This window comes from Melitaea cinxia, chromosome 16, assembly GCF_905220565.1.
Source record: "Melitaea cinxia chromosome 16, ilMelCinx1.1, whole genome shotgun sequence".
Classification (NCBI taxonomy): Eukaryota; Metazoa; Arthropoda; class Insecta; order Lepidoptera; family Nymphalidae; genus Melitaea; species Melitaea cinxia.
The window spans coordinates 11,751,052-11,778,243 of NC_059409.1; the positions used below are offsets into that span (position 1 = coordinate 11,751,052).

General features: G+C 33.5%; 1 protein-coding gene across 1 annotated transcript; it reads right to left on the reverse strand.

Moving 5' to 3' along the window:
• Positions 1-433: 433 nt before the first annotated feature.
• On the reverse strand, positions 434-21,230 carry LOC123661093 (alpha-(1,6)-fucosyltransferase). Its single transcript, XM_045596096.1, has 12 exons — positions 21,057-21,230; positions 14,431-14,553; positions 13,355-13,567; positions 12,592-12,757; positions 6,755-6,941; positions 6,274-6,373; positions 4,576-4,713; positions 3,156-3,309; positions 2,517-2,690; positions 2,290-2,451; positions 1,119-1,193; positions 434-787 (listed from the first exon to the last, which is right to left on the reverse strand). The coding sequence occupies exons 1-12, from the start codon at positions 21,191-21,193 to the stop codon at positions 680-682; spliced, it is 1,737 nt and encodes a 578-aa protein (XP_045452052.1). The 5' UTR covers positions 21,194-21,230; the 3' UTR covers positions 434-679.
• Positions 21,231-27,192: the final 5,962 nt, after the last annotated feature.

A 27,192-nucleotide genomic window follows, 5' to 3' on the forward strand; every position in this document is an offset into this window, starting at 1 on the left:
AAACCTGTAACTAACCTAAAGTTGTATACTTTAATTCCGACATCACATATTTCCAAATAACCCAAGTTATTGCTAAACAAAACATTATTTTAAGAAGTTCAGTTTCTCATGTTTTACTCTTCTGGACAAAGCAAACGCCCAAAAAATAAAAAACAAACAAGCTTTGACCCTACTACATTGTCGCGTTTTAACATTGGTCACGAATTGGTCAAAATCCTTAACTTAGTAATCGTGCTGTCTTTTTTATACATTCAAATAAATGCAAACAAAACTGAACATTAAAACATAACGCGTAAGATCTAGTATCAAATCTACGTGCATTCGTGGTATACGATTTTTAATTTTATATCATTAAGATCACAAGATTTAATATCAACTAAAGTCTAGCGTTTTATTTATTTAGAATATTTTTATAATATTTTTGAATATTTTTAGGGAAATAGCTAGGAATGTGTCAGGTCACCTGATGTTAAGTGCCATTTTTGTCTGGCCTATACATTTGCAGCATTAAAGGAACCAGCTTGCTGGCAAAGTATAAAAAAGTTAGGGAAAGTAAAAAGGAAACAATATTGGCTTCTGGTACTCTCACTTACCACACAATACACAGCTACATCAGAGCCAGCGTGATCGCTGATAATTACATATGAATCAAGGCTAGGCTCTACAACAATGAATTACTTCATAAGTTATTTTGTCGTGTATCCGGATACTGCGGTACGTGTTTGTACTCGGGGAAGGAGTACAGTACAAGGTGATCTGCTGTCTTGTACCATGGTACTAGACCATTCTGGAAAAGAATATTTTATAATTAAATATACCACTTACGTTAAAGATAACTACAACGTTACATTATAGGTACAACTACTTTTTGCTGCCCATATCTAGAAACTGTTTATCTGCAGTTATGACAGCGAAAAATAGAGTTTTGACGTTAACTCCGTACAAGTATTGTCAAAAATGTTTTCAGACAATTTCACACAATATGTTTTTCAGTGCCGCCTTGTCATAAACCAAAACTATAATTATACACAACTAGCCACACATAAAGGCATGCTAAGAAAACTCGAACAGTGAACAGTTTTGAAATTAGTATAATTATTTGTTGTGCCCATGCTCACCACATTAGTCCGTTTGTTCGTCCCTCGACCGAAACCATTCCAGTGGTTTCCCGCGATGCCGATCAGATCTCCAACCTGAAACATAAATCATTATCATAAAATGCTTTTATTTATTGCTACTAGAAAAGGAAATTTTTTAGAATTATTAAAATATAATTAAATACTAATATAATAATTATGTTCTGTAATTTTTAGTATAGTTAATATTGTTTATAATATGTGTATATATGTATGTATGTATGTGTGAATATTTGGTTTTCTTTCTGTTTTCTTTTATTTTAAGTCTACTCCCTTTCCGCTTTTTTCACATTATCTCCTCCAAGCTTATCTGAAAGAGATCGCAGTTTAACGATAAGACTGCCTGTTGTACTTTTCTTTTTGTAAATTGTTTAATAAATTGTAAACTTCTTTTTATGTGTTCAATAAAGAGTAAATTATTATTATTAAAGTTTTCTAAAAATATATATTTTTATCCTTTTTTGTATTATACAACTACCAGAATTTTGCAAGAAAATGTCTTGCTCAAAATCTAGAGCAGCCTGGATGGAGAAATTCACTATTACAAGAAATCATAGTCAAATAAACCGCTCCCAAGTAATGCCGCGTTTCTGTGGTGAGTAAAGCTTGCAATGCGTCCAGCCTTGCAGACGTCTATGAGTTACTGTACTATTCACTATGAGACTGACTGTACATTAGGGCCCGGTAGCTATCCGCCTTGCGTACTACACGCTAAATTTTAGTCTGTTAGTTGAACCGTTTTTTGAATATAGGAACAGGGTTTATATTATTGTACATAGTGTGAAATCATACCAATTTTCTTATGAGAAAAGGCGTTCTTATGAGAAAACGGTTTATCTAACATAATCCGTTTCAGAATTTAATTGTAGAACATTTAGCTCTCTTAAAAAAATGTTTTCAAGTCAACTTCATTTACCTCGATGGTGTAGGAGTTATAACACAAAAACCTGCTGAGAAAAAAAATCAAATTGTTTTTTTTTCGGAATGAATTTGAACTCTAATATTCTCACAATATTTTTTTGTCATCCCAAACAATATTTTCGATATACTAAAAAAAAAGTTGATTTTTCTTGTCCCAGCCTAGTGTATATGTGCAAAAAGAAAATAAAAAGAATTGTGCAAATGTGTAGTAGTAGGTGTGGGCGAGCGTGACCTGCACGGCGATCTCGTGCGCGGCGCGCGGCGCGTGCGCCATGACGGCGCGGCGGTCGTGCGCGTTCTGGCCGCCGAAGTAGTAGATGTCGTCCAGCGAGTAGAAGCTGTCCGCCGCGTCCGCGCGGTTCGCCTGCATCATCTCGTACGCCACGCGCCCCACCTGCAACACACGCACGTGAGACGGCGCCCGGCTCGCGGGGGGGGGCGTGTCCAGACGGGTCTGACCTGGCTGCTGAAGGTGCACACGAGGAAGTCGGTGCGCGCCAGCAGGTGCAGGTCCACCAGCAGCCCCGTGAGCGACAGCGGCGTGTACCGCCGGTGCGTCGCCGCCGTCTTAGCGATGGACGCGTCCCCCAGGAACGCGTACTGCGGGTACTTGTTGCGAGCGTCTTCCAGCACCTGGAACGGATCCATGTTTCCTCGTTATCCACGAGAACCAAAGTGAACAAGAGCTTCGGGTAAGAGCGTCAAATTGTTCTCTACCATTTACATTTAGGACGTACATAAAGCAGACGTATGTAATTGTATATGTGTGCAAAATCGGAAAGTTATGTTCATAGTAATATATAAGAACGCTTAGCAAAATTCGAATTGAACGTATTTTTTTTTTTTGTAGATACAAAAAAATGTGACTGTAGCACAATTTTTTTGAACATACATTTTTTTTAAACTGTTTATGTGTATATAAAAAAATGTTCTATAAGATACGAGCTGAATTTCGTCTTAACTTACATGAATTGTACTAAATTAGTAGAACTCTTCTACATGGACCTAAATCTTTCATAAAAATTTTAGAAAGAATATTTGACGATAGGTATCCCAAAACACACAGAATGTTTACTACACTGAACAGTAACTACTCACATTAGCGTCGTCCGTTGCCAAGTACACTCTTCTCTTGTCAACGACCTGAGTTAGTTCAAGTTGGTCATAATAATCCTTCACTTGTAACATATATTCGTCGATGTGGTGGAAGGCCGCCTCTGTGCCCACTTTGTCCGTTCTTCTTATGTGAACACTGTAATGAGAAATTATATAGCATTAAATACAATTAACTCATACATCAGTACTAAAATTTTATAAGGGGAATATAGATAATTTTATTGGTAGGTAGGAAAGGTACAACAAGATCTTGCTCAATATTTGGACTGGGAAAGTACTTGTTCTACTTTACAGAAGATGAAGGCTAAATAACACTACTCTCAAGTGTTGTATTCCTGTGGTAAGTAAGGTGACCAAATCACCGAGGGTGGGTCGGGGGGAGTACAAAAAAGGGAGTGGAGTGGAAACGAGAACATGTTAAGCCTAGTAAAGTAATAAAAGTTAAGTCTAGTTTTGTAATCTATATCTAATGTATTCAGAATAGAAAGCCTGATTTTAAATAATTAAATGTATGTACTTCAATTATGTGTTAAGGAAAGTATTATGAAATTTTTTGACGATTAAATAAAAGGGGTTGTTTCAAATTTATATGGAGCCTGGGCTAGGTATTTGTACAGTATTTTAAAATGTTCAGGTTCATGAAATAGTAATTATTTCTTCATTATTTCTCATTAAAAGGCCTTTTTTACGAGGTAGTTTTTATTTTAAGAATTAAAATCGCAACCACTTGGCATCCTTTTGACAATGACATGTACACAAATGTCATAATGACATTTTACATACTTATAAATAACTAAAACAATTGGTACCTACGCATCCAACAACAAGTCGATTCTGAGGAGACCTGTGTCTAGTAATGGGTTGTGAAAAGGGGCTGAGACGGATATTTCAATGTCTTATTTATTTAAATAGTGACATTTCATCTAACATAGATAACAAAAATACATAGATAGATGGCGTGGATGCACTTCGAGAGTTACCATTCTACGTATGTACCCAATTATCAATTTTATAAACTACCTCTAAATCACTGTAAAACTACTTAAATGCATATTTTATTTTAATTTCTATGATTTTATACTATTTTTTCGAATACTGTACAAAGACCTGGCCCAAAATGAAACAACCCCTTTATAATAAAAGTACCTAAATTTATTCTTAAAGAAATATTAGTCACACAAAAAATTAATACAAACACAAAGCAGTATGAATAATTCTGATATTAAGTAACTTGTATCGTGAAATTTTTTTTTTTTTATTTTTTATAAGCAATGCAGAAATTATATAATTTACCGTCATCAAAATAAATTTAAATGTTATTTTGAATAAATAGAAAAACAGTTCATCAGATAACTTTCTTTTTTTCACAAAACGTAGCATAAAATTTTATCTAATATCTCACCCAACAATAGGATTCCTGAAGTCCATCTTAGAGATTGTATCGTTGATGGCCTTTTGCATGCCTGTTTTGGGTTTTAAGATATACTTCAGCATTTGACCGATCCACCACGACGGTGGGTCGCCGTTGAAACGAACTATTCTGCAAATAAAAAAAAAAGATTATCAACAGTTTAATAATAATAGGACTTTATTCAGAATTTTATAAAGAAATAATAAATAAATAAATATCTTATAACATCCACACACTGTCGTAGGTTCCTCTGGTAAGATACTTAATGCTTGTGTTACAGGAACAGCCGGCTGATAGAGCTAAATATTTTTTTTTTATAAATATACATAGAAATATTAAATATATAAAAATACAAATATTACACCCAGACTCAGGCGGGAATCGAACCCGCAACCCGCGACATAAAGGATTAAGTAATGATAAACACCAAACCAGCAAACTGATTCCAAAACAAATAATTTCAGTAGGATGAGAATCCTAAGTCAGGTTTTGAAAACACACTGCACACACACACATATTGCAGCCTATCGCAGTCCACGGACATAGGCCTCCACAAGTTCGCATCAAAAATGGTGCGAACTCATCTGTGTTGCCCATAGTCACCACGCTGGGCAGGCGGGTTGGTGACCGCGGGGCTGGCTTTGTCGCACTGAAGACGCTTTGAAAACACACGCGACTCAAACAAAAACGCCAGATCACTAAAAATATCTGTATGGTAAATACAAACATTTACAACTGCTAGTGCAACAGACTATTTGCTATTCCAAAACGTTACAAAACGTTTCCATAAACCTGAAATGACCGTGTGTACAATACACAAGACTCGATACCGAAATTTCGTTTGTTTAAATGACAATGTCGTAAAAACAGCCTGAAGAAGTTCTGAGCAATATATATATTTAATGCTGCGCATGCAGATTAAGTTTCTACCAATCTCAACCATACAATATGGTAGGCTTCAAATTATTTCTGGTACTATACATAAATAGTATTGTATTACAATTATAAGAAAAAATTCAAACAGGACGGATCACTTTTCCAAAGTTCTTTCTTGCTTTTTTTCTTTGCGTTTTGATAAGAATTTTCATTTGAAATCTATACAGAATAAAATTACAGATGTCTAAATTAACAAGACAAAAATACAATAAGTAACTAACTTTGATGAAAAATATATTAGGTAACTTGCTTGGATGACACTACTTTTAACCGATTTAAAAAAAAGAAGATATTTCTGAATACGATTATATTTTTTGTGTTATCTCATAACTTTTTAAAGGTGTACCGATTTTGATTATTATTTTTTTAATTCGAAATCTTGTGCTTGTCATTTTTAAATTTAAGCGATATCTGACAAGTTTGTTTTTAAGTTATCTCGAATAATGCCTATTTGAAGTCTGTTTTCAACAACTATGTTGGTTCCGTTTTAAGCGGAGCGGAGTTTGCTACGAACGACGAAAATCGCACCAAATTTCATTCAGTAGTATGGAGTGAATGTGATCAAATATACAGACACACATACAGACAAAACTTGTGAAAATAATATTTATGGTTCTATTGGCCCTACTCTTTATATAGTTCTTTTTTTTTCTAAAATCTCATATATGTACTGACGACAGCTAAGGTTTTATTATCGGTATAGACATTCAAATGTGTCTTATAATACATTTCAAACTATTTTACGCATCGTACCTGTGCGCCAAATCTGATGGTATAGCGAGGGGTAGGAATTTCGGTTTTTGTGATATCGAATCGATAAACGGCAAGGAAACCACCTTAGCATCGTATGAGGCTGAAAAGAAAACCAATTTTCAAAGATTAATTACCTATAACAATTAAGACTACAAACTTTAATTTAATTGTAAAAATATATTTTACATTCCCAACGGGTTTGCCAAACATTGTTTCTGGCGGCAAAAATTCTGCCGATTACAACATCATTAATGGGTCTAATCGTGTAGACTATTCACAAACCCATATAAATTACATTAAAAAAAAAACTTAGTTGGTTCAGTCGTTTAAGCGTTCAATGACATTACATGTCGATAAAACCAGTCTGTGTATCTAATCGTCCGTTTAAAGGTTTCCTGCGACTGAAAATAACTTGAAACTAGCGCATCTTGTACTCTTTTAGCCTGCGATAGAGAATAAACTAATTGTAGTTTCTGTTTACCTGGCCATTGAATAACTTTATCGTCATACGCTGTAGTACAACTATCAGATATGGGATGGAAAACATATTCCCAGCCCTTATTGTTGTACCGCCAGCCCTTCGAGTTGAGGATTAACGTCCTTTCAGTAGCATACGCGAAGATTAGGCAGTATACTATGTGGTGAAGTTGGCAACCGAATCCACAGCCCTGAAACAAAAAAAAAAAATTCTTACTTCTCGTTTTCACAAAGCAAAAAAAAATTGAGCTACAAATACTAAAAGAAGTGTCGATATTTAAGTTTATTATCGATTTGATTATGAATTGTCGATATCATTTCACAAAAACTGTAGTATGACATATATAAGAGATAATAGAAATAAATCATAGTTTTTTTTTTTTTTTTTTGAATTGAAAACAATATTTGACATAAAATATAATAATAATAATAATATTAAAGGATTCATTTATAATAAATTTCAATGATAAATCCTTAAATATAATTTAAGGAAAGCTAAGGCTCTTTTATAATATATATTAATTATTTAATTGCATAAATTAATTACTTGTATTAAAATTATAAAAATATATATTTCATACAATATTCTTATTATTTAACAAAAATATTAATAACTTTATTATCATTTTATTTAAAGCATATTTGCTTTGTAAACAAACGTAACTATCATATCAATGATATCCTATCAGCCCGTGCTGAGGTCACTGGATCAATTCTACATTATTTTATACAATACTTGAAACTATTGACCTTTGATTGAGAACATATTCATTTATTCACGTTTCTCACGATTTCTCAAGTATATTCGATGGATTGTAATTGATTATATTCAATGTTAATAAAGGTATTAATTGTAAAAATATTTTATTACTTCACGTAAATCAAATTATCATTAAGAAATAAAAAATGGAGAAAACGAATTTTTCGATAGCGTTTTATTCAATTTTTCCCATGAATATAACTATTCTATAGAGTGGTCAAATATTATAGGCTATAAAACATCATAATGTAGCTCATAGAACAGGAGCAGTAACAAAAAATAACCAATCGGCCAAGTTTTGAAACACAAAGTAGATATAACTGTGCGGGACATCATCTACTTTACAGATAAAATCAACTAAAACACAATACACAACTGTATCCATTTGTCTAACTGTTGAAAAGGAATACCTTCGCATCCGTGATTACAAACAATAGAAAGTCAATTCCACTGCATGTTATAAAAACAAAGTGCCCCGACGATTCTGTTTAGCGATATACTTAAAAAATACTTAACAGATTTTAATCCGGTTAATTTTAATCCGGTTATCTCTAATAGAGTGATTCTGGAGGAAGTTTGAGGTGTATGAAATGCTACAACTATTTATAAATTGGTTTATATATGACGATTGTGGAAGTACCTCGACCTTCCAGAAGATCATAGCTAAATAATACTGCTCTCAAACAATGTTATGTTCCTGAAGTGAGTAAGGTGACCCAGAGCTACTGGGTTGATCAGGGGTAGGGTCAGCAACGCGCTTGCGATGCTTCTGGTGTTGCAAGGATATTTAAGCTACGGTAATCGCTTACCATCGCGTGAGCCGTACGCTTGTTTGCCGACTATAGTTTTATTAAAAAAAATACATGTAGAATAGTACTTGCTGAGGAGTTATTTCCCCGGCAGTGGGAAGTTTACCAGCTGTTACAAAGCACTACATTACGGTAAAAGATATATTAGCTACCATCTATAAGCGCAATTCAATTAAAATAGAACGAACATTATTTCACACATCGGTGGTAATTTCCAAAACTCCGACACGAAGCATTGACAAACAGGTGAACGACCCATAGCGCGTGAAGGTATTAGAATCTGTATGTTTGTTTTGCTAATTATATCCCGGATGCGGGCGTCACCTGTTTGTATAATGCTATAAAGATTAAAAACAAATTGCACCGATTATTATTATATCCGCTAAAAACATTATATTGTTTGATATCTACAAACGACCCAAAAAAATCAAAATTAAGCCAACTTCCTGTTTACCTCCTCTGCGTGATATCTCGATAAAAATAATTTATTTTTAATTCAAATGAAACTGTCCCGGTGTACTTCCTACCATTATTCACCTATATATATATATATAGTACCATCTATACATTTTGTTTTAAGTTTGTGGATTTTTTTATGAATTTTCTTTATAGGAACCTTATCCTGACAATACGAATATGATAACCGAACCAAAACAAACATTTTTTTTTTGTGTATTATAATAAATTATACAGTTTATAATTATCAGGTAAAAAAAGAACATTTCAATGACACCGGGTCATTTACAGCCTTGTATTATATTGATTACATTACAATAAAAGACATTGTTTTCAAATAATTAGAAGCCTGCTGCCTGCAAAACAAATGCGTTATGCGTTTGAATACTTGGTAAAATTTGATCAATATAGAAAACTGCTATCAAAACAGGGCATTATTTCGAATTTATATTATAACTACACACTTCCGCCCGGACAAACTTCGTTCCGTCAAAAATTAATAGTATTTTTTTTGTATTAAAACCTTCCGTGGGCCTTAAGAAAGATACAAAATATGCCCTTGGCAACATTCATTTTTATTTATATAGAAGCTGTATGAATATGATGTATATATACTTGTATAAAAAAGTAGATAATATTGTATTGAATTCAGATTTTATAATTAAATTATAAAAATGAATTTATACTTTGAAACAAGGCGAGATCGCCGGCAGTAGCCGTAATGAGGATAGCATAGAACCGAGATATTTAGCGCGAACTTGGAGAAGCCTTTGTCCAGCAGAGGACTGCGATAAAATTATGTGTAGGATGTAATCTTTTATTGAATGAGAGGTTTTTGGTGCTAACATATTATTTATCTGCATACTCTTGCGAATATTTTCTAAAAAAATCAAATGAAAAGTAAATGTAAAAAATTAAGTTTTTTTGGGACCCAATTAATGTCAAATATTATACCAAAGCAAGTAGATCAATCAATTTCTCGACAAACACAAATATTATAGCAAGCGAGAGAACAATATCTCAATTCAATAAAATCACCCGCTGGTATCTCTTATCGCTCGACTGTTGAACAAAACCGCTAGTGTAACTCTTAAAATAGCTTATAAATTAATATTTTCATCGCATTTACTGTTATCAACGTCTGTTATCAGACTAGATGAGTTGGGATTAGATTTTCCAAATAATATATAGTGTAACAATTATTTCAATTTGCTTTATAGAACAACTACATATGCCGCGCTGCTATGTCGTACTCGAACATTGACCTTTATTATTAGCCGACTTCAAAAAGAGAGAAGGTTCTCAATTCGACTGTTTTTTTAACAATAATAATAAGTAATAGTAGTAATAATTTTTTTATTATATTATATGTATCTATTATATATTAAGCGGGTGAAGTGACATCCAGTATATTAATAATAATCGTTTATTTGTAAGGTGGTGTTGAAGTTGTACAAGGTTAACATTAGTATATTCTACCTTACGGTGTGCAAATATGAAGTTCAATACAATATATATTTAATATTATTAACAATAGATTATTTATCATTGAATTATTTATAAATTATTAATATATTACATAATTTCTTCCAAAAACTATTATTAAAAATATTACAATAATTGAAATGTCTATTAAATGTCACGCTTAATTAACTATCTTTAAGGTCATTAAATTAGTATTCTAAATTTCGTGTAATAAAGTCATTAATATCGTAATACATTTTCTGCTGCAGCCGATCAAACAATTTTCTCTTAAACATTGCAATTGTAAGATCTTTTACGGTATCAGGCAACGTATTATGAATCTTAATTGTCAAACAGTAAGCATTTTTTTTAATATATATATATAAAGAGCTAGTTTATGAAAAGATAAATTAACTTTTGTTGATATCTTGTTGTTCGTGATATCATATCTGAATTAGTTTTGAAGTTATTAATTATATAATAAGTTTTTTATATGTGATACCTCATAACTTTTTACTAAGTGCATCGATTTTGATGATTCTTTTTTCACCTAAAGCCGATACTTGTCATGTGATCTGTCATTTAAATATGATCGAGACCTGACGAGTACTTTTTGAGTTATCTTTAATGATACGTATTTACTTGACTATTTTTTTCTTCTACCTCATCTACTACCTCTTTGAAATTGAAGATAGATTTTTTCGTTTGTGAGTTTTCAAGAGTTTCGTTTTCGTAAACACATTATTTGCTATTTAATACCCGACTGTGTATGCATTGCTTTTTAATATTAATGTATTTTATGCCCAGAGGAAAGAATATCAAGACATCCATGTCAACAAGACACATATAAACACGTAGTACTTATAAGTTTTATTTTTTCGTCGTCCTACGTATTTATACCTCATAACTTTTTATTATGACCGAGATATGATATCACTTTTTGACTAATCTTTTATAACGGGTACTTACATGCCAATTTTTTCATTTACGATCAAACACAATTATTGATATATTCATTTTGTTTATATTGAAGTCTCTTACGTTGTGCTATTTTATGAAAACCAATTTTTAGTTTAACTTACCATTTACCATTACAATAATTGTTACGAAAACTTATGTACAGACTACAGACATAGATTACTATTCTTTCCGCTTAGGTAAAATGAAACAAAATATAAATATCGAAATCTGAGAAAATGGAGTGCGAAGTTTTTGATTTCTTTGAACTAAACATATGACATTATAATATTAAATAGTTGAGAATATATATTTATAATTCTAATCATAAAAAGAAAATCGGATTAAGATCCTCTCCTATGGAGAAGGAGGCCTATGCCCAGCAGTGGGATGTAACAGGTTGAATCAACCTATACTAATATTATGAAGAGGTAAAGTTTCTAACTTTGTTTGTAATCATAAAAATTATTTCACTAACTGAAAGCTACTCTATTTAGGAGTGATATAGGCTATATTTTATTGTAATTGAACAAAAAATTCAGTGTAAAATAATAAAATATGTAAATCAAGACGGAGAAATGCGAGTGAGATGAAAACTTTACTATGTATTTGCTTCACAAAAATAATAATTAACGCCCAACGAAGTGGGCACGGGTCGGCTAGTCAATCATAAAAGAAATATAGGGTCAAAACTTTACAGTCAGTGTAAAACTGTTACTGCCTTAACTAAGCACGGCTGTATTTTTAAGCCTATAGAAGTACATATAAAGGCACTGTACTCGGTTTAACAATCTCAATAAAAGGACGTGTCAATAACATTCTTCCTGCAATCAATGGTACGCTAGTTCAAAGCTGGGGTCCGTTTAGAACCGGCTAGAGAATATATTAGCTGACGGCTGGCGTTTAAAAAAAAAGTATAGTATATTTAAAGTATTTTTAGCAGTTAGTGTTTCAACTGATACTACGAAAACGTTTATTTTTGTCTGTAATAGCAGAGCTGTTGTTTGCACAAATTGTTAATCGGCACGGTACTACGTAATCAGTGTTCCATTTCTTACTAAGAATAAGGATATGGACTGACGTGTCTATAAAAAAAGAAAAAAAAAGCGTGTGTCAAATCAAACGCAAGACTGGAGTTTACTCCTTCAGGTGGACTGTTTTAATGTGCACAAAAAAGGCTTACTCGTCTAAGAAAAAGATTAATACCATATCAAATGGTAAATAAACGAATCAAATATCGCCATCTATCGGAACCCTATTGGGTTCCGAGGTTGTTGGGATATCATTTCTAGCAGTGGACTGAGATAGACTGTAGCAAACACTTGCAATATATGACAATAATTGAAAGAATGTCAAATGTTGAAAGATTATACGAATAATCAAAATGCTTCTTACCTTATTCAAATTACAGATGACTTTCCTAGCGTCCCTACAGTCAGGTGGGTTTTGTAAATACTTGAGTCTTCTCTGCACTAGATCGCTAACATTCGCCGCTTCTGTCCTTCGCCATTCATGATAACCGTCTAGTTCTGAAAGCTTCTGCTGATCCGATAACAACGATCTAGAAATAAAAAAAAACCAATTGTAAAGACTGCTTAACTAATACCTTCAAAATCTTATTTAACTATATATGTAAGATTTTAAGCTAAATAAATCTACTTTCAAGGTAGTAACACTCCTGTAGTGAGTAAGGTGGCCAGAGCTCCTGGGGAGAGTTAGGGCTTAGATCGGCACCAAATAAGAACTAAGTAAAAGTACGATAATATCATATAACAAATTTGACAAATAAGTTTAATAACAAAAATCATTTATATATATTATTGCATATTGTATATATATTATTGCATATTGTATATATATTATTGCATATTGTATTGTATATTTAATATAGTATTTTATATGAATAACTTTTTTATTTTCATTAATAAATACACAATTTATTGCAATTAAATTTTACAATAAATATTATTTTTGCAAAAATTACAGATTAATAATTCAAACGAAACTTTAAAAATGTACTAAATATCAATTGAAACAAATACAATATAAAAATGTTTCAAACAATATAGCACAATGTCGATTACAACTGTTTCGAATCCTCAATAAATTTTATTACAATCAAACTATTAACTACAATACTTGCTAAACAAAAACCCACCTTTTCCTATCGGCCACTTGGTCCAATATCGCTTGAAGCTTCTCGGACTGAACGTCGTCATGAATCAGCTTTGTCAATTCGTGGTTCACGAAGTACCATATCTCCTTAGTGTTGGAGTACACCCTGCGTCTGAGGTTCTCGTACTCCTCAGACGGACCCCCGCCATTGTGGAGGAACGCTGACGTTTCGATGTCGTTAAGATTTACATTAAGTCTAAAAAAATATTTTGTAATACAATAATTTAGACAAGTTAGGTCTTATATTAATTTGTTGCTATGTGACATAAATTACATTAATGGTTTAAAATAAAATAACGATAATAACCTAATGAAATATTAAATCAATATTAATGATAAGATCTCCTTTGAACTCTGTTTAACTTTGTATATATATATTGTACATATATTTTCCTTGAACGCACTTTTAAAGGATGCGACAAAGAAATAAATTAATAAATAATGTTTAACATCGTTAAACTCAAATACTTTACTATTTTACACGATATACGTATTCTTTTTTACACGAGCGTATTAATCCAAAATTAATTACTAGATTACTAAGTCTTGACTGGTGTTAAGACTCTCTCAGAAAACAGTTTGAAAGTTTATGAAAGCCCTTCTGTACCATCATTCAACAATAATGTTGAAAATAATGACGCCAATCCCAAATTTTGAATCGAGCAGCAAGAAACTATAGTTTCTATTGACAATTGTTTCGGTTAAAAAATTCAAAGTTTAAAAAAAGATAAAAATTAAAATTCAAATGATTCAAAAAAAAACTCAATAATTACTTTTTCAACATCTATTTGTAGGAAAGTATATAAAATAAAACCCACTAAAAATTCCTGTGGCCTATATCACAAAAAGGCCTGCAAGACCTACAATAATGAAAATATAGCTAAACATTATAACTACAAGGCACAATAGAATAAAATCGAAAAGATTCTATCATAAAGTCTGAAAAACTTTACAGCTGAAATACAAAACATAATACGTAAACACGAAAGCTTTGTCAAGCAACGTATTCACCGCCGAAAATTAATTTCACAAACCATAGGCGAAATTGAAAAAGCGTACCCAGAGGATTTCTTTATCTGTGCAATCAGGTTGCTGTGTTGCTGCTTCAGCGATTCAAACTGTTGGGAGACCGCTTTTAATCTCTCTTGAAAGTCGGCCGTTTCGTCCGTGTTGCTGTCGCATCTGAAAACAAAATCTTTTATTATATACTATCTAATGCTGGTGACTTTTTCTGCACTCTAATCTATACAAATCAATAAAATTGGAGTGTCTGTTTGTAATATTAAAATAATCGCTTTTTACTAAATGCATATGGATGTATATGTACGGTACATATACCAAAATAACATTTTTTATCATTTGTGTCCGTCTGTCTGTATGTTTGTTCCGGCTAATCTCTGAAACGACTGGGCCGATTTTTACGGGGCTTTCACTGGCAGATAGCTGATGTTATAAGGAGTAACTTAGGCTACTTTAATTTCAGGTTTTTTATTTATAACTCTGCAAACCGAACAATAACTATTTTGTTAAATTCCACGCCAACGAAGTCACGTGCACAGTTAGTATATAATAATAATATTAAATATTTGTAAACTATTTATTATTGTTGTATAGTTCTTTGTATAAGATTTATTATTTTAAAAATATCGGTATAAAGTCAAAGCTATAAAATCAATAGCAATAAAAATAGTAGTAGTTAGATTTTAATGAGCATTTCTTTTTTCTCATTTTCAAGTGAATTATTTTTTCTAGAAATCGTACTGAGTAAATATTAGTAAAACTTCACTCTTGGAGTAAACAGTTTAACGATTCCGCACCATATGAATAGCCTTTTAAATTAGCGTTCTTTGAATGTCTTAAGAATTATATTAAAGTTAAGATTCTCAAGTTTACGAAAATTTTCCATTGCAGATTACTGATTTATTTGTTTTTTACTCTTCAAAAAGGGCAGTCGAGCTGACCCTGTCAATTACAGACCTATTTCCATAACGTCCATACTCTGTAAGAGTATGGAACGTATACTGAATAACCGGCTCCTGGCACACCTTGAGGAGAACGATCTTCTTAGCGACCGATAGTTCGGTTTTCGCCGCAAGCGGTCCATGGGTGATCTTCTCGCGTATGCCACACACATTTGGAGTGAGGCTATCGAGAAACACGGGGAAGCCATAGCGGTCTCGCTCGACATCTCGAAGGCATTTGACAGGGTCTGGCATGATGGCCTTATTAGCAAACTTCCTTCATACGGCCTACCCGCTTCTCTCTGTGTTTGGATATCTGACTTCCTGAGGGATCGATCAATTCGCGTGGTTATAGACGGTTGCGAGTCCGATCGTTTGGTCAACAATGCCGGGGTCCCTCAGGGGTCTGTACTCTCGGCAACGCTATTCTTGCTGCACATCAACGACCTGCTCAAACCCGGGACCTTTGGGTATGCAGATGACAGCACCGTTGTCGAGCGTTACATGTCCGACGCACGAGCGAGTGGATCTGAGATCCAGTCGCTGAGGGAAGCCATGATTCAGCGACTGAACTTGTCCCTTAAAGCCGTCTCTGATTGGGGTGACGCAAATCTGTCAAGTTCAACGCCTCTAAGACCCAGGCGCGTCTCTTCTCGGCAAAACGGAGTCCTTTCCAACTGACTCCCTCTTTCCGAGGTGTGCCCGTGCCCATATCCGGCCACCTGGAGCTTCTTGGCGTTACTCTATCATCCACCCTCAATTTTGGCTCGTACATAGAGGCAAAAGCTCAAACAGCTGCCAAAAAACTGGGCGTCCTCTCGAAGGTGAGACGGTACTTCACTCCGGAACAGCTTCTGAATTTATATCAAGCACAAGTTCGATCATGCATGGAGTACTGCTCTCATCTTTGGGTTGGCTCAGCCAAGTACCAGCTGGAGCTTCTTGAATCAATTGAGAGACGAGCCAGGCTCATTGGTGACGATGCACTAGTCGCCACAAAGCTGCAAAGCTTACATCATCGGCGTAGGGTGGCCGGCCTGTCGGTTTTTTATCGGATACACTTCGGAGAGTGTGCGCAATAACTCCATGACCTGATTCCCCCCTTCCATCCCCTTCCATCATCGTACAACCAGACGCTCTGCGTTACGTCACTCTTATATGGTTGACATTCCCCCTATACGCACTAAGCGCTTCGCTAGTACATTCTTGATCCGTACGGCCAAAGAATGGAACTCTCTACCAGCGTCTGTGTTTCCCGAAAGCTATAACCTGGGGATCTTTAAATCGCGAGTGAATAGGTTACTTCTAGGTAAGCGTGCTCCATCTTAGACCGCATTTTCACTTATCATCAGGTGAAATAGCGGTCAAACGCCAGCCTATCTATGTATATAAAAAAAAACAATATATTGTTAATTTACTTAATTATATTAATTTCTAAGACAAAAACAATAAAAAATGGGAATATGTATAAAATATGTTCGAAAAGTAATTAAAATACGAGCGAGAACTGGCACGATAGAGTTAGGATCGCAAGTCTTCCACCAAACAGCCCAAATGGCTGTACAATTCATATTTTTGTAGAACATTTGATTGCGCTTTGGCATGGGAAAATAATAAAAAATTAACAATAAAAATAATATTATGATTAGGTCATCCAACAAAGAGTGCCCAACGAATGGTAAGCGATTACCTTAGCCTACGGACGCCTGCAACACCAGAAGCATCGCAAGCGCGTTGCCGACCGGACTGAACCTCTTTTCCTTACTTACCATCACAGGAACACAATGCTACTTACGGGCAGTGTAATTTAACGACGATGTGATCTTCTGTAATGTTGAGGTACTTCACAGTACAGACTGGGTATTCCATCTTTTGAGCAGGATATATCCTACTGTACCTGCTGTTTGGTTACGGCAGTAAGAATATAGCCACCCCCCTCTCTTCCCGTGAGTGTCGTAAGAGGCGACTAAGGGATGACACAGTTCCACTACCACCTTGGAAATTAAAAAGCCGACCGACGGCGGCATAACCACCCAACAGCTGGTTTTAAAATACACAGGCCGAAGACGGGCAGCAGCGTCTTCGGTGCGACAAAGCTAGCCCTGCGGTCACCAACCCGCCTGCCCAGCGTGGTGACTATGGGCAAACCACATAGTTCACGCCATTTTTGGCGCAAACTTGTGGAGGCCTATGTCCAGCAGTGGACTGTATTAGGCTGAAATGATGATGATGATGATGATGATGATGATGATGATGATGATGATAATGATGATGATGATAATAATGATGATGATGATGATGATGATGATGATTATGATGATGATGATGATGATGATGATGATGATGATGATGATGATGATGATGATGATGATGATGATGATGATGATGATGATGATATCCTACTGTGCCCAACTTCAATATTTTTTCTGATATTCCTAAGAGTATGATAATAATAACTAACCTTCCTCGAGCCATTAGCCCAGTTTATGTAATCAATAATTATCTTATTTAAAAGAAGTTATTCGACCTTAATTTTTTTTCCAAGCTATAACTTAGCTTATTAGAATAATTGCAGAAATTTTATTCAACTACATTTAACCATGGAAAACGGCTTTTTATTACCCGACTTTATATTATTTTTCTGAAGTATAACGTTACTGCGTACAATTTAAATCGCTGTATTCAAGCGCTATGCTTGTACTGTGCACTTTTTTAGTGCAGGTCTTTTCATTTTTCTATACCATCTGCAAACAGCTTGTAGTCCTTATAAGATAGAACTAAGGGCGATTTTCAATATGTACTACGTACCTATAAAACTAGTACTAAGAAACGTTAACTAGGCACAAGTATTTGTTATAATAAAACAACTTTTTCGAATTTTATAGCGGTTTATTAGATTTTTTACATGCCCGATTTTCGGATACTTTATAGTCACGGGAAGATTCCCGTAACCATGGTTACCTAAACCAAAAAAAAAAGTGTTTATTAAAAAAGAATAAACAGCTAAAGCTTATTATTCGGTGCAGAACTACATAAATGATAAGGATGTGTGGACTTCGTGACGCTGTATTTTATGCCAGATATTACTAGTTTTGTAACTAAAACACAGTTTATATTTTATTTTGAAAAAAATAACTGCGAAGTTTCTTGCTGATTCTTCACTTTTAAAATTATTATTTGTAAAATGATGTTTCGAAAGTGCTTTTGAAGCCTATTGGAATAAAGTTATTTTTATTTGATTTGATTTTATATATTTTAACAAAATTAACGCGTTATAATCGCTTAGCAACTGTTAAAGAAATATGCATAGTATTAATTATTTTAATTATACCGAATACAGGAGCAGAAAATTAAACATTATCACCAGTGAATAAAAAATTACCACGTTGTATAATTAATTATCTTTAATAAAACATTATTTAGACAAATTTCGAGAAGTTTTATCATATACGTATTTAAATTTTAATTGACACTAAATATTAGAGGATATATCTTGCTCCAAAACTGGATCAAGGTAGTCAGAGCTCCTGGGGAGGATTAGGGTTTAGGTCGGCAACGCGATTTCAATGCTGAATGATTACTTATCATCAGGCGAACTGTACTTTTCTTTGCCACCCTTGTAAGTAGTATATAAAAATGAATTATAAAAAAAAAAACAAAAACCCCGACTGCTACAAATAGCCACTAAAAAAAGAAAGAACAAGCTTTACAATTTAGTGTTAAGTGTATTCAGTGCACCGTGTATTATATTCCATTCCACGCTGTCATAAAATACATTACTCTCCTTCTGCAGTTGGGTAAAAAAAAGTATCTTGAAATTATACATATGGCGAAATGGATCTTATGGTCTATTCATATTCTATAGACATCAGACGAGAGACGGTATATTACGAAAAACCTGACAAATTACTCCTAAAACCTCAATACCTATTCAAGAATCGATAAAACCTCAAAGCGATAAACCTCAACTGTGAATCAGAAACGTAGTAGCGGTGTCTATTGTTATACTTCCCCATTGAAAACGCAGAGTAAAAAAAAAAACTTTAATATGGGTATTCTTCAATGGCTCTCGTCAGACATGGACGAAAGTTCTCCATACATTACGCCGTCTTGCGAACAATACGTGTCATTTTGGTTTACACGCCCGAGGCTGTTCGTTACTGTAGCGGTAACTCTATATTTTTTAAATTAAATTTGTATACTCGTTTAAGAATAACCTCGAGGTAAAAAGCAATTTTAAATTTCATGTTTAACAAATTAAATTTTGTAGACTACGACAAATCGATTTTTCGAGATTGAAAATCAATTTTAACATATATGAAGATATTACTCACATTACTGACATATAAATAATATGTAATGTAGTAGATCTATCTACTTTGAGTCAGAGAACGTTTTATTATTGATTAATATACGATAATATCAATATGTATCTAATTAATACAAATCAGTAATCATGAGTCAAACAAAACTTACAAAATCAAGTTTTTTTTAACTCATCTACACATAAAACAAACAGCTTCCGAGACCGACATTCTTTGCCTGTGTATAGACATTACAAAAAATATTTTCTCAAAACAAGGATTGTGAAACATAGTTATTGCAATTACTGTCGTCAAAATAACAATTATCCGAATTTTTAATCTCATTGTATACATTACTTACATTATTACATTATTTATTTATGAGATAAATATTTCATGCTGTGCAGGCAATCTTGTTCAAAATTTAAAGCAGCCTGACTGGGGGAGTAACTCAACCTTACAATAAAATTACAGTCAATACAGTCCTAAGTAGTGTTATGTTGCTATGATGAGTAGCTTCGTACTACAGCTCTGGGGTATGTGTTCTGTCAACAGGGGTAGATGTGTTTAGCGTTCATAGGTTACGGTTACCATTTACTATGCGGAGCATGCGATTGATTGCCAGTTTTCCACCCTAAGGGTATGAAGAAATTTAACCTATTTGTAGCCTAAGCCATAATTATAGATGACAACTTCGCTTATTTTAGTCATAAATCACGCTACGCGCCTTTGTAGGCATAATAATAGTCGCTATCATTAAAGAAATCAAAGTCAATAAATAATTTATCCGTTTTTTCGAAATTTCGGATAATAACAGCTTACACACGGTATGTTTTTTTTATATCACTAGTTCGGCAAACAAGCGTACGGCTCACCTGATGGTAAGAGATTACCGTAGCTTATAGGCGCCTGCAACACCAGAAGCATCGCAAGCGCGTTGCCGACCCAATCCCCAATTCCCCCAGGAGCTCTGGTCACCTTCCTCATCAACAGGAACACAATACTGCTTGAAAGCAGTATTATTTAGCTGTGATCTTCTGTAAGGTCGAGGTACTACCCCAGTCGGGCTGCTCCATATTTTGAGCAGGAAATTCCTGCTGTGCCCTACCTCAGTTTTATTTATTTATTTATGCATTAAAAAAAAACTTACAAAATATAATTATTTAACCTAAACAAAAGTTAATATAATATAATATGTAATATAATATAATATATAATGTTTTAAGGAAGAACGACTGTTATAAGCATTATTTGTTATTACAATAAAAAAATTATAAAGCAAAATATGTTTCGCAAAAATTATTTTATCTTTTTAGTCTCCAGATAGAATAAATAAATAAAATAACAAGTAAGATATGTAAAGTCACTGGTATATCACGTAGTACTTTCAACATCATCATTAGTAATTCATATGACTTACCTCAGAGGTGATATAACGAGGTACGTGACGACAATCCATATGAAGAGCAGTACCACAGCGACGCGCTTCCATTTCGTCAAGTACATCATAAAGAAGCCATTTAGACCCGATTGCCCGCCGGGATAGAGTTTCATCATGAACTACGTATCCCCATGACTTTATCGCTAGGACATTCTATGTGCGCTGAAACAAAATTAATTATTATAAAGGATTATTGACTTTATACACATTAGAGATACAAAGTTTTTTAACTACACATTAGAGATACAAAGTTTTTTAACTACAGTTATATAAGATAAGCATAATTATAATACATGAGGTTTAATAAAAGGCTTAGGCATTTTAGAGCCTATGAAGGGTCATATATGAAAAATATATAGTTAAGAAATGAATTATTGTTATTTTCTTAATATGTGAATTCTAAACATTTTTGAATATCATATCAAAAATTGACCGTTCCAGCGGGGATCGAACCTGCGTCTCCGACTGACCGTGTCGGCGCTCTAGCCAATTAAACTATGGAACGATGTACCCGCTAGATCGAAATTTTTGATATGATGATTTTATTTTCGGTTTAAGCGAACCGCGGCGCCGTCTATAGTAAGTTCTTTACAGAGACCCGTAACTATTCAAAGTTTCATATTACAATGAAAATATTTGACAGGAGACGACACCATGCTATTTTTAATATGTACGATTTTAATGTGTATTTTTTTACTTTATACGTTGAATAAATAAACATTCAATTATGTATATTGATTTTTAAAATACATTTTTTTATTCAATTTAATATCTTTAATTAATTTTTATAATCTTCGAAACACTTTAGAGGCAACTCAGGCATAATAAATCTTACAGATCATCTTATTTACAACAATTTATCTTGTTTTATTTTGTTAAATGAAGAATGTTGAAGAATCGTATGTTTAATTACCTACTTGATTAAAATTAAGTGCGTTTAATATAAAAATATGTGTCATATGGATACAAGCACATTGCCAGTTATTGGAAAAAATGCATTAAACTGTTTCGGCTCGAGATTCTTTCCCAAGTGAGATTCCAGACAAGACGAGGCAAACTTCAATTTCTGCAACTAATAATCTAAAAGGTTTATACAACTTTTCTTTTTTCTTTATGTACATATATTTAATTTACAAATCAATAAAGCAACTTCAATATTCAACAGAGTAGAGTTCAAAGCACTGAACGCATTTAAAAATTCATCTCAAGTTTGGCGTTGAAGGAAAATTTGGTAATATACCTGCATGTCTCGAGAACCTTCTTGAATAGGGAGTGATCTACGGATTAACGGAAAGCAATAACGGTTTGCGGTAGAGGGTGATGTCTGCCGACTTTTATTAATTTTAACTACACATTAAAATAATTAACGTACAGAAGTAATATCACTTAATTGTACTAACCCTACCAACCAATATCATCCTTACTAAATCCCTCCCTATTACCCCCCTCCATATCAGTACCTACCCTAGCTTACGAAACGTAAAAGGGCGAGAAACGATTCGTCTAAATCGTTCGCAATTTACGTTGATTGGTGCAATCTATGAAGAAACAGGATGCTCAGAAAATTGGACCGTTTGTTGATTGTGAAAGCGTTTAACTATACGATGGGTTGTATACAAAACGGTCTACTGATACGTCAGATGTCAGGACAAATGAGATACAAAGTTTTTAATTTACAAGAATAAAACATAAAATCTTTTAAAATATGACTACACAGAATGAAAGAAAAAAGAATACCCTGAGGTAGTTAGTTCTTCATTGTATCCACAAATTGTCAATAAATTACTTTGGAAACGTCTAAACTGTCAGCCCGATCTATGTATATGTTAGGGACGCACCATCCCAAGAATATTAATAATATAATGAACCAAAAACGGACCGTCCCCGGACACTTTCAGTACTTGTCATTGGCAAAATCATCGGCGAAAAGCTGATGGAGCCATAGTCTTTAAAGAAGAAGAAGAAGAATATAATGAACCAATTGGGAAAACTCTTGTTTTGTTTGGGATAGTATACTTTCTATTTGGTCTCATTATCAGTTAAATGTAATATAATTTTTTATATTAGTGTCCCGACGAAACCTCCTCGTCAAGTATTACAAAGTTTCTCTATAATTATGTATTTTTTTTTTTCAAATATTATAAAACGTATATACATTAATGTTATGTATCAATAAATAGTCAATATTAATTTTAATTGGGTATATTTAATTTTATAGAATTTTTGTTATGTTTAGTGTCTACTTATATCAAAATCTTATCTTCTTTAAAGTTTTTTTTTTTCATTATGTTCAATAAATCAGACGATTGTTATCTATAAAATTATAGTAATTACTGGTACCGACTATACCAAATATAATTTTTGATTTCGAGGTAGCATTTTTCCAATAATATTCATCGTAATAAATTGATATTTGTTTGATAGATAATAATAACGATGAATACACGACTTTTAAATTTACTTTTCGAGTCCTTGACAAAAACCACTACAGAAATTAATATCATATCTAAATTGTTCAAAGATTTTGTATGAAATTTTACATTTACGTCATTATGCGCGTTTTTACCAATTAAGAGACAGACAAAGAAATTGTAGGTCCAGTTTTAATGTGTGAATACACTTATTATACATAGTTATAGATTAAATTCCGATTTTTTTTTTTATTCAGGAAACCATTAGCTTTTCTATTTGCTACAATTAGTTTGCACGGAAGATTAAATTTAGAATTTGATGTGTTCGAAATTTAACGGTTTAAATGTAAAACTAGTTTTAATGACTATAGTTATTTTACACTATCTTAAAAAATGCTAAACTAACTCTCATAGCCTCACATATGACATATACTCGTATGACGCGACCAGAACTACGCTTTTCAAATGTAAAAATGCTCGGAAGACATTATCATCGCTTATGTTGATGTTAATCTCCGTTATCCGTATTTTTAGTAAATCGTGTTTTTTGGAAATCGTATTTAAATACGAATTACATATTGATAAAATATGAATAATATTTTCCGATTTTACCTACATATATCAAGGTTGCAGGGTTAGTTGGTTTTTGGTTTAGGAATCGTGTGTTCAACGAAAAATAAATACACATGATATGTCATTACAGCCTCCCCTCCCTCCTTGTGATGTTTCGTAAATTTTTTTTCCGAACCCTCTTTTCGAACCTCACGTGATTAATGGACGATCCCCTAAGGACTAAGATCAACTAAACTTGTAAATTTCATTAAAATACGTGATAAATCGAGTCACCGTAAAGAAATTATTTATTATTATAGTAAAGAAATTATTTTCAACTAGTATTTTTGGTATAATTTATAGTACGTAGTGTAGTGGTATCTTTTACTTACAATATAAATTACAGATATTTTTGCTTCTTTTGAAATCTTTGGTTTACTATGTATGTAACTATTATGTAATTACTATTTTTTTGGAGTTCATTGGAGTTTACTCCTTAAGAATCGATTTTCATATAAGGCCCCTTGGTACGAAAAAAAAAATATGAGGAGTAAATCTACAAAACGAATGACCTCGTTACGTTTCTCGTAATGCCATCTATCGGATTCCTATCGGGCTTAGGGCTATTTGGTTTGGGTAGATGGCGTTATTTGATTCGTTTATATACTATTGAAATATTAATTTTTCTTAGACTAGTAAGTCTTTTTTGTGCCTATTTAGACAGTCGATCTGAAGGAGTAAACTCCAGTCGTGCGTCGGAGCTCACACCACTACCTTTTTTTATTTGGCGACGGATTGGCGCAGTGCTTGTGCAAGGTTTGGTGGCCACTAATAGCAAATGTTTCTATAAGCTACACAGTTATTTGAGGTGATCAGAGCGTTTGTGTCTACGTCGTTTTTTGATTCCAGATCACCAACAGAAGATCTTGGATTCGGAAGCAGTTGAGTGTCAGACGTCTATTGATTTATTTAATTATAGCCATGCTCATAATGTCTTTGAATATGACAAGTTTTATCACAAATATGGAACAACCCAATAAAAATTATAAGTCCAAGTTAAAAATGTAAACCTTATCTATTAGTATACATTTAAATTTTATACCGAAACTAGCGACCCGCCCCGGCTTCGCACGGGTGCAATGCTGATTCTAAATATACTACAGAATGTCTTTATTTATAGTGTGAAGCTAGCTTATGACATGGTTATTAACATAATAACAACAACATTCAAATATGCGTCGTTAGATTACATGTTGTTACAGAATGCGTTGAAGAAATAAAGGTTCACTGCTCGTTCCCCGTACGTGATATCCCCGTGCGTGATAATATGTAGCCTATATGTTGACCCGACTTCTTAATAATATTCGTGCCAAATTTGATGTAAATCCATGCAGTACTTTTTAAGTTTATCCCGGACATACATACAGACAAACAGACAAAATTTCTAAAAACTATATTTTTGGCTTCGGTATCGATTGTAGATCACACCCCAAGTATTCTTTTTTAAAAATATACAATGTACAGTTTTGACTTTCCTACCATTTTATTATTATACCGAGATTAGAATACACACTTTTACCAAAACACTACAAAAACGGCGAGATTAGATAATTTTATCTCCCAAACAGCACATTTAACAAACATCACTTACAAAATAGGTACAACATAGTCTACAATAAAAAAATAAAACAGATATACATTATCTATACAAATAAATAAAATTGGAGTGTCTGTTTATAATATTAAAACAGCCGCTTTTTTACTAAATGCATAATTATGGTTATTTACAAGATACATATACCAAATAACATTTTTTACAATTTTTGTCTGTCTGTCTCTTTTTTTCCGGCCTAATCTCTGAAACGGCTGGACCGATTTTGACGAGACCTTCACTGGCAGATAAGACTTGTAATTTTTTTTTTTTTTAACTGCGAATAGAACAATAACTTTTTTGTTAAATTCCACGCGGACGAAGTCGCGGGCACAGCTAGTTTATAATATTATCAAACTGATTACATACATAAACAAATTTGAAGGAAGGAACTATAAAACTTTTTAATTTACAATAAGGACAGAGTAAAATATTAAATTCTATAACGCAAGTTGTTCTCGAAGTTTACTTCCACAAGTTTTTTATGAAGTAATGCGTTTATAGTGTAGAGATTATTTTTACTCTAGCTAACGGTCTAAATATAAAAGATGATACTATCTTTTTCATATGGGTTTTAAGACTCTCGTCAAATAGTTGACAGGACAGTTCTATTCAAGTTTCGAGTCTGGTATATATCTGCTTTACAATTCTCTTATAGAAGCATTTACTATATCATTTCCATCGAGGTTTCCTTGGGAATATATATAAATATAGATTATATACAACATTCTTGTATAAGTGAATTTTGAATGGTCTTAAAATTTCTCCGTCGAAGTTTCGTAGTTGAAGTTCTAATACCACATTTATTTTTATACAACTAGGTCGGCAAACAAGCATACGGCTCACCTGATGTTAAGTGATTACCGTAGCTTATAGACGCCTACAACATCAAAAGCATGCAAGCGTGTTGCCGACCCTACCCCCAATCCCTACCCCCAATCCCACCCACGAGCTCTGGCCACTGTACTAACCAAAGGAACACAACACTGCTTGAAAGCAGCTGTGTTGTTCTGTAAGATCGAGGTACTTTCCCAGGCGGACTGCACCAAATTTTGAGCAGGATATTTTCTGCTATAACAGTGTCTATATAACAGTATACTTTTTTTTTCGTTGAATAAGTTGGTACGCTGTATGATTTCTATTTCGAAATGTTATATGAGACAATAGTATAAAAGACATGATAGTACGCTCCGGCTAGCTTAAGTAAAGAAGGTGTTCTTAATAGTAGGGTAAAAATAGTATATAAAGCAAATTTTAAATTTGTAGCTCCGGTAGGAGTGGAGTGTTGAAGGTCTGCGAAGGGGATGGGCCCAGACAACACAGATGATAATGCTAAGATGAGTTTGATGGGAGTGAAGTTCCGAGAAGAAGGCGGGGCCTGCGAGTACCGTTATTCCAGCTGCCGCAACCTTCCCAGCGGTGACACAAAACTGGTGGCCCTAAATTTAATGGTAATGATAGGGTGAGATGAAACAGTATACAGTTATATGACAGTATAAGT